General features: G+C 39.4%; 2 protein-coding genes across 4 annotated transcripts in view; one reads left to right on the top strand and one right to left on the bottom strand.

Moving 5' to 3' along the window:
• The window catches only part of rsrc1 (arginine/serine-rich coiled-coil 1), a 142,467-nt gene extending 135,725 nt beyond the window's left edge, over positions 1–6,742 (bottom strand). The window contains exons 1-3 of one of the 2 annotated variants that reach the window (XM_081614507.1): positions 6,614–6,742; positions 6,017–6,202; positions 1,845–1,967 (exon numbers count right to left, since the gene is read on the bottom strand). In XM_081614507.1, the coding sequence (XP_081470633.1) occupies positions 1,845–1,967; positions 6,017–6,186 (293 nt within the window). In that variant the 5' untranslated portion in view covers positions 6,187–6,202; positions 6,614–6,742. Of the gene's footprint in view, positions 1–1,844; positions 1,968–6,016; positions 6,242–6,613 lie in introns of both variants that reach the window. The other variant, XM_081614508.1, reaches the window with a different exon arrangement.
• Positions 6,743–9,972: 3,230 nt separating this feature from the next.
• Positions 9,973–19,441, top strand: shox2 (shox homeobox 2). 2 transcript variants are annotated; one of them, XM_081614755.1, is made up of 5 exons: positions 9,973–10,759; positions 12,302–12,510; positions 14,598–14,655; positions 15,345–15,433; positions 17,892–19,441. In XM_081614755.1, the coding sequence occupies exons 1-5, from the start codon at positions 10,471–10,473 to the stop codon at positions 18,147–18,149; spliced, it is 903 nt and encodes a 300-aa protein (XP_081470881.1). In that variant the 5' UTR covers positions 9,973–10,470; the 3' UTR covers positions 18,150–19,441. The 2 variants fall into 2 exon arrangements, with proteins under 2 accessions (XP_081470881.1, XP_081470880.1); XM_081614754.1 differs by having other exon boundaries at positions 9,974–10,759; positions 17,856–19,441.
• Positions 19,442–19,734: the final 293 nt, after the last annotated feature.

Raw genomic sequence — 19,734 nt, 5'->3', positions numbered from 1 at the left:
CTAAATCTCCCCAAATCCCTTCCACCTTTCATCTCGCGACACACCAGCGACGCCACTTTGCACCAACGTTTTCATCGGAGGCAGTTCCGCCGAGTGACGGACTCACCGCCGCAGAGGGTTGGGAGACACAGGCGCTTGAAACAAAACCACTCGTCCGAATCCCCTCAGCGGTTGCAGTTTCGTCGCTTATTCTGTGGCGGGAGAGTGGGAGTGTGGTGTCTTTTCATGACACCATCAGCCACACGTGTCAAAGCGTCTCTGTTGCATAATCCATTCATCCCAAAATCTCTGTAATGAAGATATTAAATCAGTTTTTCTCTTTGTGATTAAAATGATCTCTGCTCTCCCCCGCAGCCATACACAAGTAAACAAAGGGCCTCGCTCGCGCATATATTATAACAACCTTTCCCTCAATTGCGCATCTGTGCATGTTTTTGTGTGTTTCAGAGTGGTCGGTGTGTGTGAGGGATTTAAAAAAAAAAAAAAACAGAACAGTTTACTGGTTCATTAGCCACAGATTAGTGATGCTAATGCCCTGGATCACCACACACAGAGACGTTCTCTTTATGTGTCTGAAAGGGATACGAGACTCGCCATTAATTATTACTTTATTTTACCGGGAAAGACCCATTGATTTTTAAGATCTCCTTTACAGGGGTGACCTGAACAAAAACAGCACTAAATGACATTGACCATAAAATGTATGCAAAAATAAAAAATAAAAAATTGAAACCTGAGTGATCACCACAACATAAATAAAAATAAAAATGTCCAACAACATGTTAAAAAACATAATCAATCAAAACCAAGTTTTTTCCAACTCAGTGCGAGTCCTTGGCAGCATCAATAGGAAAAGATTTCGCCAACATATATAGTAAGATCCTACACTTTTCCGGATAATGTGATATGTGACAGAGTCAGACGTAAGGGTGCACGGATTGCAGTTTACTGGCCGATCGCCGATTACCAATCTTTAAAAAGCCTGACCTGCAGATTCAGATTTTGGCAGATGCCATATATTTTTGTCTGAAATATTGTTAAATATGGCAAGAAAGTTGCTGAGTTGGAAACAGCGGGGGTGATTATTGATAACTGCGAACGTGCAGACATGACCCGGTCTGTCAGTCAAACCTCTCTCACGGCAGAGTAAAAGAGGACAGTGGTTGATTTTTAGATCTTTGGCGAGTTAGATAAAATCAATCAATAAGATCAGCTTCACATCAAAGTATCGGCTTATCACCGATCTCCCATAATTAAAGAAATCGGGGCCGATTTATCGGTGCGTGCCTATTCAGAAGACCAATGAATGATTTCATCTTCGCCCTGACAATGTAGATCATCCTACAGCAGACAGCCGCGGCCCTGTGTTTATGTGTGTGCGTGACATGTGTGAGCAGGTGCGTACACATTAGTTTAGCATAAATAACTGTGTCCGTTAGGGAACAAAAGTAGTGAAATACTAGAATAATAATGATCACCATTTGCATTTGTATGCTTCCTAATGTTGTAATTGCAGTAATGTCTATGAGCAGAGGTGTATTAGTGTATTAATATTAGCATATATGCTGCTGTTTCTCTTGTGTCTCTGCATCATCCACACTTGCCCACCTGCACACACACATAGGCAGGGCAGCTGAGACTGCATGCACACATAACTACGTCCTGCTGACACGTGAGGATCCATTTGCTCATATCTGAAAACTTTGAAAATAAATATAAAACGATGTGTTTATGTTACGGTCATGTTTCAAAAGGCAAACACCCAAAAAGAAAAAAGCATTTGACACCATTTCTCATCTTCCTGGCTTAAAGGTTTAAAGCTAAAACCCAGTCAAATGTCCTACCTTCTCTCCCGGCTGCGGGATCTGTGTGAGCGGTGGCTTCTTCCTTTGTCTCTGTCCGCACTTCGGCTCCTTCTCCTGCGAGACGAACTCTGGGAGGAACTGCTGCTGGAACGCCGTCTTCTCCTGAAGCGGACACACAACAACCTGATTCAGCTTCATTCTACTTTCTGCTTCCTGTTGAACTACAACAACTGTGCCGAGGAGTCTCTTTGCAACCCACAAGTTGTCCGCTTAATTCCAGTTCTTTCCACATTTTGGTCTGGCCTTAGGGAAGACACATTCGTGAGTGCAGTTGGGAAAATGGTGTTTTAGTGTAAAGTGCTTTGAGTGGTCAGAATAACTAGAAAGATGCTGTTAATATTACACGGTTCTACATTTTTTTCACAGATAAAAAACCTGAAAAGTGAGCCGTGCGTTTGTATCAAGCCTCCTTTACTCTGATATTCCCAAATTGAGCCCGGTGCGCGCAAGTGTGGGAATGCTGGAGCGATCCACAGCTTAGATGGGAGGATCTGTCAGCAGGACAATTATTATGCCTACACTCCAAAAAGTTAGGCTTTGAAATAAGAGTGGCAAGAACAAAGCCTTTGCTGAAAGAGAACAAACAGAAGCTCAAATCAAAGTTTGGAACAAGCCATGCAGGCGATACATGAACCTGAAAAATGGTGCTCATGTTCGATGACCCCAACATTGAACATTTTCACCCTACACGCAAAAACAACATGTTTTGGAGAACAACTGCTGCACGTCACCCAGAACACACCATGTCCATGGAAATATTATGCTGCTGTTCTTCAGCAGGGATAGAGAAGTTGGTCAAAGATGAGAAGTTGGATGGAGCTAAATACACACGAGTCCATGAAGAACATTTAAGAGTTGTTTTTTTTACTTCTACCAAATGTTTCGACCTACAAAGACAACTCTGCGCGTTTTGTTTTATTCACCAGTTTCCTGGAGCTCATGTGAAACTCTCCCCTTCCCTTAAAAACACAAGCAGCATTCCTTTTCAGCAGCTAATTCCAGAAGTAAGCAGCTCTGATAGCAACTTTGCATTAGTAAACACTCTCATCCATGGCCCAAGGCTGCAAAACCGCGCTGGCTGCACTACAGTTCCTCCACAGGGGCCCTTTGGTGCTCTTTAATGCAGCTACAGCAGCGTGTGTAGTGCCTGTTTTCCCAAACACCGCTAACACCATGGTTCTATTGATATCGTGAAGTAGGAGGCATTGACGGGGGTGAATGTAAATGCAGAAACCTCCGTCCTGTACTCCACAAACAGTCTGTGCAATACTCATTATCTGAAGTCTCTCCTTTTGGTTCACCAAAGCAAAAAATAAAAAATAAAAAATAAACTAACCAAACCTTCAAAAGCGCATCTTAAAAAAAAAAAAAAAAAAAAAAAAACACTTACTCCTGTGGGACCTCAGCAAGATACAGAAGAGGAGGAGAGGCTAGCAATACAAATAACACAGAGGCTGAACTATCAAACCAAATTTGTACCACTTAGAGCAGCGCAGCAAAGATCTATTAGTATTCTAAAGGCTTGATCCCGAGAGCGAAGCCTTATGAAATCACTTCCACAGCTGCTCCGCAAAAACCACTTCACACATCCCACAGAAGAAACGCATGCACGGGTCAGCAGAGGTTTCCTTGGAAGGTGGCGTTTGCTCACACATTTTCACCAGCGCCTGTGCAGATGTGATGTCACCGAAAACAATAGCTTGAACAAATTTCAGGGGAAAACGTTTTTTTTATTTTTTTAAATCATAGAAACTCTTAGACGGCAGCCAATGTGTTCGGTAACTCAGAGCAAATCAGCTGCCTTCTCTCTTATTCATTCGCAAACACTTTTCACCATTTTGTTCCTTATTCACACACACACACACACGCACACACACACACACACACACACACACAGTAAGGGTTACAATCACTCTCCTTACATATACATGCTAATTATGTGGTCATGATGTCACCCACCCAGAACATAAGCCTTCTTCTGTTTTACCACAAGTGAGGTCACTTGTTCGTGGCTTGCGCGCACGTGTGTGTGTGTGTATGTGTGTACTCTTTTAAAGTCTATTTAAAGGAACTTGTTTCGACAGACGCGCAGAAACAAATTCAAGGTCTGGGTTAATTGATCAAAATGCGCAGCTAATAGATGAGGGACTGTGGTCCCATGGTTTACACTGTCCACCCAGACCCCCTCTGTGCAGGCACGCAAGTACTTTCCATCAGCGGTAATGGACCTTGACCAGGTCTCATAAATAATTACCATCAACTGGCCTTGTCTGAACAACCAAGGCAGTCGCGTGTGGGTCAGAGGAATGGATGGAGGGACTGACGGACGGATGGATTTGTTAGTGGGCAGACAGATGAGAGAAACTATATAAGACACAAATACTAACTCCACAATTGTTTGAAGAAAAAGATCAATGACACCCATGCATTATTTCAAGCTGTTAATAAATAGTTATTGTAGCAAAATGAATTCAAACACAAATTTACAATCCAAAAGTTTTTTGTTAGGTTTTTTTAAGCGTTATTTTACCAGAATAAAAAGAAAAACTCATTGCGATTTGAAAACCTGTTTTCCAAGGGAGTCTTGAACAAGAGGCAGCAACAAAAGCAACACAAAAAGTCAAGTTTCACATGTCAGTTCATTCATGAAATAAGGAGTATCATACAAACATCAGTTAGAGAGAGTATTTTTTAAGCAGAAAATATAATACAGAGTACTTCAGTAAAGGTAGTGGATAATCACTGAGTTATTTTTCAAAATAAAAGTTTGACATTGGCGCGAGAAAGCGGGAGAACTTCTTAATACCTGCGCTTGATTTGTGAATAATATAATTTCCTTGTTTGTAGCAACTTGTTAGACAACAAGAGTAATGTTGAACCCATCTAAAGACTATAGGAGATGAATTTATAGCACTGAGAGTCATGCTTAGCACTTGTCCTTCATGACGTGATAGGTTGAATTGAGACAATGAAGACTTAAGTTGCTTAAAGTGATGCATACTTATGAGACAGGATGGTGGCATTAATGAAAATAAGAATGAAACCACATACAGTTCAGAAACTTGAGCAGAACTGAAAACCGAACTCATTGCTTAACTTAGGAGTTCTGCAGACCACCACTGTTAATAATAGGACACAACAAAATAGATACTTATGTGACGGAAATTTATAAAATGTATTAAGAATCGAGAGCTAAAAACACTGAGCATACAAGTCTAGAAATTAGGCTTATTCCAACAAAATTTAAATTGACTTTGACTTTATTTACATTATGCGTCTTTATGATTATCTACATTTTTGCTACATAAATGTAAGAGGCGGGATTTTTTTTTATATTGATTAATGTAACAATGAGGAACAACATCAAATTACATAAAGTACATTTCAGAATTTGGCTGACCCTGACTTGTTGATCATTAGATATGGCTGATCAAGGAAACACCAGTTATATAAATATGTGAGTTTATCTTATGTTCAAAGTGAAGTGGTCCTCAATAATCAAACCTGTGTATGGTTTGGAGATTTGTTAATTTGGAACTGAACTGGGATATCTTAAAAATAAGGTGTATGCAGGATTATGTCAGTGTGGACTAGAGGATCATAAATCGTACTAATGCCAACAATCCATACTTGAGGTAATATTTTCATTGTATGGCTATATTTGATGAATTACATTTCTTTATTAACTTACTTCAAAGATAAGAGACTGTGCAACTTTATGTCAAGCTGAGTAAATATGTGTTATTACAGCTGTCTCGGCATTATGGGTGAATTACTTGAAAATAATAGAATTGTATGCTATTCTGTATGAACAGACGGTAATGGCCAAAAAAAATGTATTTCCTGCTTCTGGAAAGGCAAACATCTTTAGCCAGTTATTACGGGAAACCAGCTTTTAAGCTTCAAACCATTGTACAATACGAAAGTTACACTTTTCATATCACTGGATGAATGGATCCACTGATTTTATCAGCCTCTGCAACAGAGACTGATAAAAACCAAGACTTAGAGAGGTTAGTATGATTGCTTTTATTTTTTAATCGAGGTCCATGAGCAGAATCAGCACCAAAGCAACCGCCTGCATAAGAATCTTAAAGTATCTTCCTTAAGACCACTGCTGTATGGCACAGTCTCCATCCCTGCTATCTCACCTTCTGTCTTTGGAGCGAGAACGGCTCCTACGAGTGGATCTCCTGCTGCGGCTACTCCTCACCCGGCTCCCAGAAGAGGAGGAAGACGAGGAGGACGAAGAACGGCGACGCTGTTTTCTTTTCCTCCGGCTCCGACTGTCATCCTCGCTGTCAGAGGAGCGCCGACCCATGCTGGCTACGGGTCAGCTGGGATAACAGCAGCGTTGAGATGCGGTGAAAAAAATACTACGTTAAACATGGAAGATCAGCTGTCAAACTCAATGTTTACATTGACTCGGCTCATTTAGAGCTCATTTAACATTGTCACTCAGTAACGACCGCATTCAGAAAGGAGGTATGTGTGTCAAATATGTCATTGATTAAGCAGCAACGACTCTGTAGTGCCATAATGCAATAAAACCTGTGTGATTCATACGTCTCATTGATTTGTATTGAGGCTACAAGCAGGCTAACTGTGCTAACCAAACTAGCTAAAATACATAACTTCAAAACACAGCGTTTTAAGAAAAGTATTTAACCTTCGTGTCGGTTTATTTGCGTGTCATTTCAGTAGCTCAGCTGTACATTAAAGTTCAGTGAAGTAAAACAGATAGAAACCTGATAGTGAACGTCTCGCTCCTCTCTTTTACACCATTGAATTCCCCACGACTGGAGCGACGCACTGCTTACTAGGCTCTACTCATCAAGCACGGAAACATCGATCGAATTCAGGAATTAAGAGTTGAACACAAAACAATCGATTGAAGCGTTTTATGTATTTTAATGTTCATTGTTTGGTTTATATAAATATATAATGTTGTTATTGTTTTGTTTTGTTTTTTACTCCAGCAGCAGTAGTTTTTTGTTAATTTTTTTTTAAAAGGTGATTTTGAAAAATATATTTTTAAATTAAATCCGTCTTACATGTGTGTTGTCAAAATGCTTCAATGTCTTTGTTGTGGTTCTTTTTCAAAGCAAATGTTTGCTATTGACTACTGGTTTCAAATTATCCCCAATCTTCTCCCTGGTCAAAAATAAAAATATAAAATAATCCAGAAAATTTCTGGGAAAGCCAATAATTTTTTACAACTGGACACAGTTGTAAATAGATTGTCTTTATACTTTGTTCAAAGTATTGTAGCATGTAAAAATAAATAAATAAAATCTGCCAGTATATGTTTAAAAAGCATAAAGTCATAAATCACTATAAAACTAATTTACATATAAAAATGTTAAATTATGATTTGTTAAATGATGATTTGCACAACAAATCCTCATTTTTTTGTATCACTGTATTCCCAGTGCAGAAAATCAATTTTACTTATGTGTCAAATGGAGTTCTCTCTGGGGTCCCTTGCTACTTTGGAGCTATTAGTTTCCATATGCCTTGAACTGGCTCTACAAATTGGATTGCATGCAACTTGATTGTAGGTTCAGCTTTATGTTGTGTTTTTCCATTCTTCTTCAAAAATTTAATTTGATATATCTGTTTGTAAATAAACAAAATAATTTAACTCAGCTGAAAGTCATAATTAAGCAGCAACCTTTTTCTTTTTTGGGGGGAGGGGGGGGGGTGCAAATGTTTTCTAAAACACAAAAAAGTAAACCCAAAGACAAGTTTCAACAAAAAAGCTAATAGACTACTCCAGAAACAGTAAAATAAAAAACAAAAACAAAAAACACTAGACTACTTCTAAAACGCATACACTTATAGCCTAATTCTGATATATGTACAAACAGACTGCTTCTAAAAAGTGTGGAAAAGCAAGCTTGTGTTTAAAGAGTAATACAACAGCTAGTTCATTTTTAAAATGTGTAAAATCTGAAACCCAGAAACGCCAAACTTTCTGGACCAACTTCATTGACTCTCAAGATTCATGGGGAGAGTCAAAAATCTGATAATTCTAAGATTCCAGTGATATCTGAAGTGCTAAGAAACAACTTTAGTAGACTAATGCATTTTGGCTTGCATTTCAAAACACTAATCTGATAAAGCTCACAAATCGAAATGTGCTGGATTGCTAATAACGGTGTTTCTTAGCACTTAAAGTGTTGCTGGAGTCTTCATCTTATAAAATCAGCACCTTTACACCAACTCTTCTAAAAACCTGCTAGCTATAAAAATTGCGTAAAAATAGAATAAATCCTAGTCTATTGAGCAGCAAAATATTTTAATCAAAAAAAAATGTGACCATACTGACTTACATATAATTTTAAATATGTAGAATAATTTTGTTTGTGCAGAAACAAATGCCTTTGTAATCATGATCAGTGAGACAACGTCCCTGCTCTTGGGGGCCACCTGTTGGTTTGGAGGCCAATAGCAGCTGCTTACTTTACTTGTCTATTTGGCTGCACTGCTTTTATGTAACGTGATAACAGGCAACCTTTAACTTGAAATATCTCTGCGTAAGCAAACTGAATAGTTTAGTTATCCTGAAACTTTTATATAAAAACGCGTAAAAAGGAATTCATTTATTTATTTGGTTTGTTTTGCTTGTTTTACCATGTGTGCAGATTTTTCGTCTTCAGTTTCAGACTGAAAACATTTCAAAGAAATATATGTATGCACTAGCGCTCCGAGCTTCTAGTATTGTCTTTTTGATCTGGCTCCACTCTACCAATATCTTAAGAAATGCATATTTATCTGAAAAATGTCAGCGAGCGTTAACGCGAGCTCATCCGCTCAGATAATAACAACACTCAGTCTAAACTGCAAGGTCAGACAGAGCGCACGGGCAATTTGCAGTAAAGTAGAATAATTAATTACTCGGATGAAGTTTTAAAACACACACCGGAGCTGAAGGTGAAACGACTAATATTGTACACCGACTGATGGATCAACAGCGCGCACGGGCTGTAAATAGCTGCTGAGAAACAAAGTAATCGGAGTGCGCACTGCAAATAGATAAAAGAATCTGTTTAACGTTATCTGAATGCTTCCATGCTTTCTGATGCGGCGGGATTAATAGTAATTAATGCCTACGGTCCGAGTAGAAGCGCCGTTAATAATTAATTAGGAGACTTGTTCGGGCTCTGCGTGTGGAAATGGGGCTTTTTATAGATTATCAATAAACATGCGTAATTTTGCACATTCATACTCAACCCAAAGCTTTTCAAAATCCAGCTGTATCCCATTTCATATATATATATATATATATATATATATATATATATATATATATATATATATATATATATATATATATATATATATATATATATATATATATATGGTATAAATTGCTATCGCATTTATACCACAAGCCGTTATTTTTGTGTATTCTTAAACGTAGACATTTATTTCAGCAGGAAGAGGAGGGAGGGGTAAAAAAAAAAAAAAAAGCAGGGGGGATAGAAACTTTAATTAGCGAGCCCAATGGCAACATATCGTATAAGAAGCCACTGGGCTATAATTAAGCGTTTATTTGCTGTTTAACACCCTAATGGCTTAAAATGGCCCAGTGAGGATTAATATTAAGCGATATAAACTGGTTAATGATGACAGTGTGCAGCGCATAATTACTGGTGAGAAACGCACGTAATGCTTTTTTCAATAATAATAATAATAATAATAATAATAATAATAATAATAATAATAATAATAATAATAATAATAATTTTAGCGTCACATTTATTAATCTAAAGGCGAAACAATGGCAAGGCCTCAGGCCAAAGTTTTGGGGATGCGTTCCCTTGATCTGGAGCTCGGAGCGCTGCTGCTCCGCTCTCACCTCTCTCCACTCCGTGTCATCCTTGTGCGTCTTATTTTCCCTCTCGCCCGCAGATCACAGAGATATACAGTGAGGAAGAACTCCTCATCTCATCCGTGTGCTTCCCTCACTACTTGTCATTTTTCGGATTTTTTTTTAAGCCACACCCCTGCAGAGAGAGAGAGAGAGAGAGAGAGAGAGAGAGAGAGAGAGAGAGAGAGAGAGAGAGAGAGAGAGAGAGAGAGAGAGAGAGAGAGAGAGAGAGAGATCCATGACCATCTCCCGGGTGTTTAAAAAACTAACTCAGGACAATAGCGGCGAATGAGCGCGTAATTAAATTAATTAGTCCTTCTTGTCAATCTTGGATTAATGGCCAATAGCGGCGGTGCTGCTTAATGTTTTTACTCCTCTCTCTCTCTCTCTCTCTCTCTCCCTCTCGTTTTTTTTTCCTCCCATATCATTGAAAAGGAAGGGGGGGCTCATCCCGGCATCCTGAGGGGAGGTAATTTGCACGGATCAAGGGGGCAAGGCGCCGTAAAGTATAAATACTGTGACTTCAATAGAGGATCACCAGCAGGTTCCCTAACTCCGCTATACCAAAGGAGGAGGAATTGGCTGAGAAGATATATATATATATATATTTTTTTTTCCACCTTCATCCACAGTTTGGCTTGCATCATCTCGTATCATTTTCAACGAGCCACACCATTGATGTCTTAAGCAGCGAAGGGGGAGAGTGTGTGTGAGAGAGGGAGTGAGTGTATGGTGTTTTTTCCAAGAGGAGAGGAAGCAGTGATGGAAGAGCTCACCGCTTTCGTATCCAAGTCCTTCGATCAGAAAGTGAAGGAGAAGAAGGAAGTGATAACCTACAGGGAGGTGTTGGAGACCGGGGCGGCGCGAGCAGGGAGCCGGGAGTCTTTATCCGCGGAGCCCGGGAGCCGAGAGGAGGCGGCCGCGGTCGCCCGGAACGTGGCTCTCTCGCCGGGCAGGGAGACGGACATGCTCGGGTCGGAGAGGATCAGGGACGCGGGGAGTCCCAAACTCATGGACGGTAAGGGCTCTGCGCGCTGTGTCCGCTTTACGAAGAGGGGAGGGGGGGGGAATCGAAAAAAAGGCCGGACAAAAAAAAAAAAAGTTAAAACGTTTTTAATCAATAACAACAAATGTTGTTAAATGGAAAAGGCGAAAGTAGTTTTACTTTATTTGCTGACATATGTCACTCATATTAGCTTACCCAATGGCAACAACTACTCCGAAACTAGTCTATTTTTGTTACGCATGTCGATCTTTTTCAGATTTTTAAGAGGTTTGCTGAAGTTCATTTGGACAAGTTTCAAATCACACAGCTTCACAAAACCGGAGAAAAGCGTGATTGCATGTAAAAGTCATGCAATTTCGTTGCACTTTTCTAAAGACAAAAAGGGATTCTTGCTGATGATCGAGGCAGATCTAAAAAAAATATGTATGAAAGGACTCAATTTACTCGCGTGAAAATATCACAGGCAAATTGATGTTTATTTCCAAAAACGATATCTTCTGGCCTTCTTCATTTCAGGCGACAAGATAAAAGCTACCGAGAGTGAGTTTCCTCAAGAATCGTTCATTATGTCTGTTTCATTTAAGCGCATTTTTTTCCTATGCATATAGTAAACCGCGTCTCAGCTAAAAAACAAAACAAAACGTCACAAATATAGATTTTCGAGACAAATCACATCATAAATATCTGAAAACAGGCTTGTAACTCCAGATGGAAGAAACATTTTTGTCATGGTTTCTCCTACATTAAAGTAAAACTCTGTTAAATAATATATCAAAAAAAAATAATAATAAGAAGAATTAAATAAAAATGAATAAAATCAAATATGTAAATATTCTAAACTAAATGAAGTCATGCTCTGAAAAGCAAGCGTTACGTTTATCCAGACATATATTCCAATAGCTTTGCTCCATATTGCATGTGGCGTTTACGTGCAGGCTATTTCCTCTCCCGTGTTCTGTGACAACATGCTGGACAAGATATCTTAGAGTTGGGAGGCTTGTAAAAGTGACATCTGTTCGTCATGGGCAGCGTGGTTAAAAGCGGAACCGCGACAAGCATGTATCAGACACCCAACAGTAGGCACGGCGCTGCATATTTATAAGCGGTTAATAATTAAAGAGCTTTATGTAGCCCGACAAAACATCCGAGGTCTGATAGCTGTGTGATATTAGAGGGCAAGCCTTTTCTTCTCTTTGCTCTCTCACTCGTTTTTTTTATTTTTTATTTTATTTCATTTTTTTTTACGCAATCCTATTTTGTGTTGACATTTTTACACACGCTGCGTTCTACGAGCTTTGTTTTCCCTCCATGAAGGAGGATGTCATTATTTCTTTCTTTTTAAATAAAATTATTTAAAAAAACGAGCTCAGATTCGAGACAAACTCCGTGCCATCCGGTGAAGTAAATCCTTTTTATTTTTATTTCAGTTTTTAATTTTAAAAAAAAAGAAGAAAAAAAGAAAGAAACGAAACTATCCACTGGGGAGGTTCTGTCGTGCACGATGCTGATCGCGGTCCTCCCCGCCCCCCTCATCTCCCCCTGCTATTCTCGCAGGCACCACGGACGTGAAGGAGCGGAAAGAGGACTCGAAGCCCATCGAGGATGAAACGCAAACAAAAATCAAGCAAAGGAGAAGTCGGACTAACTTCACGTTGGAGCAGCTCAACGAGCTGGAGCGGCTCTTCGACGAAACCCACTACCCGGACGCCTTCATGCGGGAGGAGCTGAGCCAGAGACTGGGACTGTCAGAGGCCCGAGTGCAGGTAAGGCACGGTTCAGAAGGAAAATAAATGAATACATAATAATAATAATAATAATAATAATAATAATAATAATAATAATAATAATAATAATAATAATAATAATAAGCTTCACTTTTTAACATTATCAGGGGAACAGGGGAATAATTCTAACATTTTTTTGTCTGTTCATCCTTATATTTTTCCATGATAAAGCTTCAGGATATGAACATGTTTCGTTGGATATTATTATTATTATTATTATTATTATTATTATTATTATTATTATTATTATTATTATTATTATTATTATTATGCTGTGTAGGTGCAGAACTGCTCTGCTTGGCCTTGATTTGTGAAAATTCGCACAGCAAAACCAATAGTGCCTCCAGTACTTTAACAGATTACATAAAGAAGTGAAGATAATGCCCCAAAATGCACTCTCTCTCTCTCTCTTTTAGTATTTTATTTATTTATTTTTTAAAAAGTACTTGTCTCAATTAGTCCTTATTTGCTTCACCACTGTTCATCTAATCTTTATTATCCAAATTGCACAGTAAACAATACGCCCACAGTGTTTTTTTTTTTGCATTTAAGATATGTGTTACTAAGTCAGTGGATTTTCATAGGGATAGACCATCTGTGCAGAAACCCAGTATGAGTGGTGGGAGATCTGAAAGGTGTGGAGGGGAGGGGAGGGGGTTCTCAGACATGTCCTGTGTAAGACGATCAGGGGGAGAGGATAAACACGAAGGCAACTTTTCCCCCCCACTCTGTTTCATAGCAATAATATACATTTTCACAACTGCTATGCATTAACAAGTTCTTTGGAGGAATACGGTTGTTTTTTTCTTTCTTTGAATATTTATCATAGACGGGCCCAAACTCACTCTCTACTACATCCTTTTTTAAAAAAGAGAAGAAGTTCAAACCAGTTTTTTGCGGGGCTCCCCAAGCCCTAAACTGGAATCCCCCCCCCCCCACCCCCCCCAAAATAAGACGCATTGTGTCCCGGACAAGGAGCACAGCTCGAGGGATTTGCATAAATTATGTATTATTTTCAACCCAATTTGAAACCAGCTTTCGCCTCCATCTCTCTGTCTTTTTTTATTTTTTTAATCTCCATATGAGTATGACATCTTTTCATACCACATATTATTTAGATTGTGATTTTGGGCTCCACCACCACCACCAACAACAACAACAACTTCGGTGCGTTTGGGTTTTTTATCACAGCCATAAATTAGTGCGCAAGAAAGGCTTCCGAGCGACATGCGCTGTGATCAATAAATGAAGCCAGCTGACAGCCGGATCGATATGATATTTCAATCATGCTTTCATTGTTTGCGAGGCATAGTGTTACAGAGGCTGCGGGCAGACACGTTGCATTGTGGCCTTCTTTTAGCCCAGGCTTTATCCGACGTATTTAAGGCGGATTATCATAGTAATAAACCGTTTAATGCGCGTTCCAAGGCGGTTCTCTGGATTTCTTCGGAGAGAAATGTGAGCCACCGCGCTCTCGCTTTTTTTGTGCACCAAGTGTTATAGCGGTGATTAGACATTTAAGCATGCCTCCGACATGGATTTTCTGCAGATAAGGGTAATTAATTTCAGCGGTCAGAGAAAGAAGGGAGATGAGCGCTCAACATCCCTCTCTTGCTCTGATCTCCAAAAAAGCCATGATAGCATTGCTGCAATTCGATATCGGAGAGTCCATTCAACTCTTCGGGGACACTCATCTATAGAAAGATGAAACCATCGCTGACAAGGTTATTTATTATACCAGAGAAAGTCCTGCTCATTTTCCAACCGGAGTCATTCTATTCTCCTAATGAATTTGACATCAGATTTACTACATTTAGCCTTTTTTTTTTTTTTTTAAACCTTCTCTTCTCTCTGTCTCTGGCCCCTCCCGCTCTTTTGCTTTTCTTCTTCTTGTTGGAGGCTAAATGTATAACAATTAAAATCCGGGGTTAAGCAGAGGCATTAATATTTCAGTGCTCCTCGGGGATATTGTTTTTCTGCGGTTGTTGTCACTTTGAGAGGAATTACACATGGCCTCACAAGCAGCTGCCAATCAGCGGGTCTCTAATTAATTTCTGTCCCTGCAGGTTTGGTTCCAGAACAGAAGAGCCAAATGCAGGAAGCAGGAGAACCAGTTACATAAAGGTAACTCTCACACATGAGAGCAAACCTATTCTATTCTAGTCTATTTTATTGCACAGCTAACATCTTTGTTAAATATCGAGTTAATTATGCTCTCTCAAATTTCTTCATTTACTGTGTGAATGGTGTAAAGCACGCACAATATTGTGATCCTGTTTCTGTTTTTGGTATTGCTGCTTCCACATACTATGTGCTATCTCAACCATTCAACTAAAATGTTAAGTTCAACATGCCAATGCCTGCTCTGACTTTAATCTTTCCACAAAAAAAAAAAAAAAAAAAATATATATATATATATAATAAATTAATCTTTGTGCTTTTTTTAAAAATTAAAAACCTTTAACAGATAAAATGCCTTTACAAACGTCAAATGAGTTGCAAGGCATTATGCTGTTACAAAAAGATTCAACTTTTTAAAATACCTTTCACTGCTCTTGTGCAGCCACATGTGAAGTTTTCTCAATTCTGCAAGGCAGTTTCATAAAAAAATACATTGGTTGCTATGGTTGCCAAAGAAAGCTCCGTTATCTCCAACTTTTATACATTTATAAACCTTTCTAAATGAGACATTTTAGAATCAAAGCGCTGGTGTTTCTCCTCTAGTGTAAGATCCACTGTACAGGGTTGTGTTGTGCCCTATGTGGCTCTGACTATTCCTCTCACAATTAAACTATCATCTGTGTTTTCCGCAGGAGTCCTGATTGGAGCAGCGAATCAGTTTGAAGCTTGTCGTGTAGCGCCATATGTCAACGTGGGGGCTTTACGAATGCCATTCCAACAGGCAAGTAACTTTGAAGCTTTCAGTCTTAAAAAATAATAACAAACAAAAAAAACAACAAAAAAAAAAGAACAGACCTTCCCCTTCTCCCATCTACCCCCACCATCCACACATCCAACCCTGCTGTCTTGGCACAGGATGTGCCCTAGTGCTATATGCAGAGAATCCCTTTCCATGTGTCTGTGTGTGTCTGTGTCTGTGTGCGTGTGGGTGTGTCTGTGTGCGTGTGTGTGCGTGTGTGTGTGTGTGTGTGTGTGTGTGTGTGTGTGTGTGTGTGTGTGTGTGTGTGTGTGTGTGTGTGTGTGAGAGGGGAAGTTGAGGGGTAGTGGGGGGAGCTAAACTCTTATTACCTCACTGGTGAGAACACTGTGCCAGCACAGCACAGCTTAATTGGAAAAATCCCTCTCATGTTTTGTTTTTGTGACCATCTCTGGGCCTGTTTTTACTGCAGGAAAACAAAACATTTTAGAAGACTTTGCATGAGACAGCGTCTTATTTTCAGCTGGTGAACAGAATATTATTTCTATACCGGAACTGATTTATCCTATGCAGATTTTCTCATGCTTTTGCACTTGTTTTTGAAACAATGACCATTGCATTTTTTTTTTTTTATGATTGTTTTAGAATTTGATCGATGTCATGAGATTGTCATAAAAACAATAGCATAGACAATAGTTTTTAGTGACAATAGTTTTTAGTGATGCAGTTATTGTTGAGACTTTTGCTTCAAAGTTCACAGAAAGATTAAAAGCTCCTTGCGGCCTATAATCTGCAAATGGCATACGTAAGCACATTGTTTTCATAATAAACTGAGCTACGCATAGTTTTGCATGAAATGTCCTCAGTATTGAAGGTGAAATCTATACTGCAAAAATGTCTTTGAGTTCAGACCCTGCTACAAAGGGCCAAAAGTGCTACGTTCTAGATGAGGGTTGAACGAATATTCTGATGCGAGCTATAAGCTTGCTGCTTTATAAATACATATGGATCAGTGCTATTGCTTTATTAATGAATGTAAACTGCTTCAAATGCGGTGAAGGTCGATTAGACTATAGTTTCCTCACTTAGGAGGCTGTCAATCCATAATATTACGTACTTACATACTGTGTAGTTTTTTTTATGTGGCTCATTGCCCAGGGTGTCATTCTGTTGTGGGCAAGAGTTCCAGATTAGGACAAAAGACATAAAAGTAATAATTTGGATGCTTCTATCACCTTTGGACGTATGTCATGTTAATGAGTGAGAGGGCATTTGTTTGTGTTGTGCGCAGTGTGACTCCTGTACGAAAATGTGTCTGATTCCTTTTCTCCACAAAACTAAAGAACTATTTCACAGTTCTTCAAAGTATTTGAAGATCCCTAGTTTAAAATCTAAGCTAATTCCAAGAGTAAAATAGATTGTTGTACGTTGTACATGGATTCTTTAAAAGACAGTTTGAAATGTGTGAAAGCCTATTTGTAAAAATGCAAAAAAAGAAAAAAAAGGCTATTTAATGAGTTTTGGGGTGTCAGGATGAGACCCTTAGAAAATCTAGATGGGTTCAACTTGAAATGAATTGCAGTTTTTATAGAACAGTTTTGATTGGTGAAAATTCTGCATATGTACAGAAAGTTATGTGACTGGTGAAAAATGATCAGGTTCTGTTTTTTTTCTATTTACAAGTATGTGTTTAAGTGAAGTTAACATTTTTATTTTATTTCATTCTGAAAAATTCTGACAGTTTCTACTAAATTATACATAGAGATATTATCATTTTGAGCATTAATGTTGGGAAATGTCAAATTCATTCTGAATTTTAGAAAGCAGTTAGCAGATGCCAGAAAAACAAAACAAAACAAAAAAAAGCACAATCATCTTACTTTTTAAACAACTGTACCCATGTTTTCCCTGAAGAGTTCAGAAACTAATACTGTGTGGAGTAACCCTGATTTTCATTTAGGGCTTTTATGTCTCTCAATGCAAGCCACCAGTCCTTCACATTACTTTTAGTCTCAGCTGATCTCTTAATTAGCACATCATTAAGCACAATGAGGTGTGAGTGTGTTGCCACTGGAATAGAATGGCGCTCATGCTTGTCTTTTTAATTGTTTCCAATTGTTTGTTTTTGTAGTTTATTAAGCAGGGGCCATGTATACTTAACACCATTTTATACCTCTCAGAGTTCATTTCCATCAACAGTCCATAAGACACACCCACATTAATTTCACAATACATCATATTTAAAAGAAACATCTGAAAATCTCCACATGGAAAAATGACATAGAGAAGTAAACAGATGATCATTTGTGTGGTAACTTGCACTGATTTAATAATGCAGTCACAAATACAGTCTTCTGGTGAAAATGATCCTGCGTCCATCCCACTGCAAAGTTAACGCATGTTCTCCCCCTTCTCTCCCTCCCCATCCGTGCGTCCCGTCCCGTAGGATAGTCATTGCAACGTGCCGCCCTTCTCCTTTCAGGTGCAGGCGCAGCTGCAGCTGGACAGCGCCGTGGCTCACGCGCAGCACCACCTGCACTCTCACCTGGCGGCGCACGCGCCCTACATGATGTTCCCCGCGCCGCCTTTCGGGTTGCCCCTGGCGACGCTCGCGGCGGAGTCGGCCTCCGCCGCCTCAGTGGTGGCCGCCGCCGCTGCGGCCAAGAACACGAGCAAGAACTCCAGCATCGCCGACCTGAGACTGAAGGCCAAAAAACACACGGCGGCGTTGGGACTGTGACAGAGAGGACACGAGGAGACACTGAACCAAAACTGCTTACAAAGTGAAGTGGGAGGTGGGGGCGCGAAAAAGTATCGACGGACGTAATTTATGTTTTCTCATTGAAGGAGGACGAGTATAATTATAAAATATAGGCTATTTATGAAATACAATGAGGAAGACTGTGACGTGATAGCCTACACAGAAGCCTAAAGAGGCGGACGGGGTGGACGGCGACGCGGGGACAGACACCCCGACGACGAGGAGGAGGAGGAGGAGGATGCAGCTGGGTCGGTCGATTCTTTGTCAAACAAGGCGAACCATTCTGCAATTTTTCCTGTTTAAATATTGTATTCTTGTTGTTATGATTTCTTTTCGATTCTACATAGAGGCTGGCCTCATAATATTTCAAAAGAAAAGGAAAAAAAAAAGAAGAAAAAAGGAACAACTAAAAAACAAAACCCCTCTGCTAAAGTAGCGGACATTCTTTGTCAAAATAGGGACAATATCTCTCCCTCCACTGTTTCTTGTCCAGTTTGAAAATGCCTCTGCAGTGTTTGCATGAGTTCGTGAGCCATCTCTACCCCACTTCCCCCCCCCCCCCCCCCCCCCCCCCCCCCCCCCCACTCCTGTCAGCTCTTATCCTCTGTCCTCCCCTCTCAATTGAAAGTTTGGCCTTCCTGACCCTTGATTAGACCTATCATGGCGGAAGGTGAAACGGACTCCACGCCAGAAATGTGAGATTATAAAACAAGATGAGCGTTTTTGTTTTTTTTAAAATCATCATATGAGCCAGTGTCCATATATTTAGCCTACAAGGTGATTTGCGACTCCCCCCCACCCCCCCCCCCCCATACACACTTCCCCTCCTCTTTTTTTCTTCTCTTTTTAAAAACTTTTTTCTAAAGGAAGGCAAATCTCATAAACAAATACCATCTCAAACACAGTATGCGAACCGGTACGGGCACATGTAAAATATGTTTATACTCAAGAAGAAGAAGAAGAAAAAAAACATGCATTATTTTTTATGATTTAGTGGCTTTATGGATGCCTCGTTGGGGATTTGTTCATTTTGTATTATTTCCCCGTGCATTAAAAATCATGTGCTTTCTGTATGTAATTTTGGATGTTTTTTATAACAGTGAACATGAACTCACCAAACGCACGGGGTTTTTAAAGGGGTTGGGAGAAAGAATGACCATAAAATTATTTTTATTTGTTTTTTTCCATCACATGTGAAACGTGAAACCACCTTAACAAAAAGTTGACTTTTTTTTTTTTGTTCTTATAATAAATTAACAAAGTTTCTTTAATGACTTGATTTTTCTAATTAATTCGATTACTTTTTATACCCACAGCAGTCATTATTGTTATTGTTGCAATCAGACAAGGTTTTGAGAGCAATAGATTTTTTAAATAATTTATAGGTGGAAGTCTTTTGATAACATCAGAGTTGTGACAGGTCCGTTTACTCGGGAACATTAGTGTGTGTATGTGTGTTATGTCTCGGTGAGTGTGTGTGTGTGTGTGTGTGTTGCAGCGCCCTTGCCAAAGCGATGCATTATTCATAGTTTGCTTATAGAGGGGTTTCAGAAGAGAACTGATC

The sequence above is a fragment of the Poecilia reticulata genome, chromosome 13 (genome assembly GCF_904066995.2).
Source record: "Poecilia reticulata chromosome 13, P_reticulata-male-v2, whole genome shotgun sequence".
Classification (NCBI taxonomy): domain Eukaryota; kingdom Metazoa; phylum Chordata; class Actinopteri; order Cyprinodontiformes; family Poeciliidae; genus Poecilia; species Poecilia reticulata.
The sequence above is the reverse complement of the archived record's forward strand: the minus strand, read 5'-3'. Positions and strand labels throughout refer to the sequence as shown.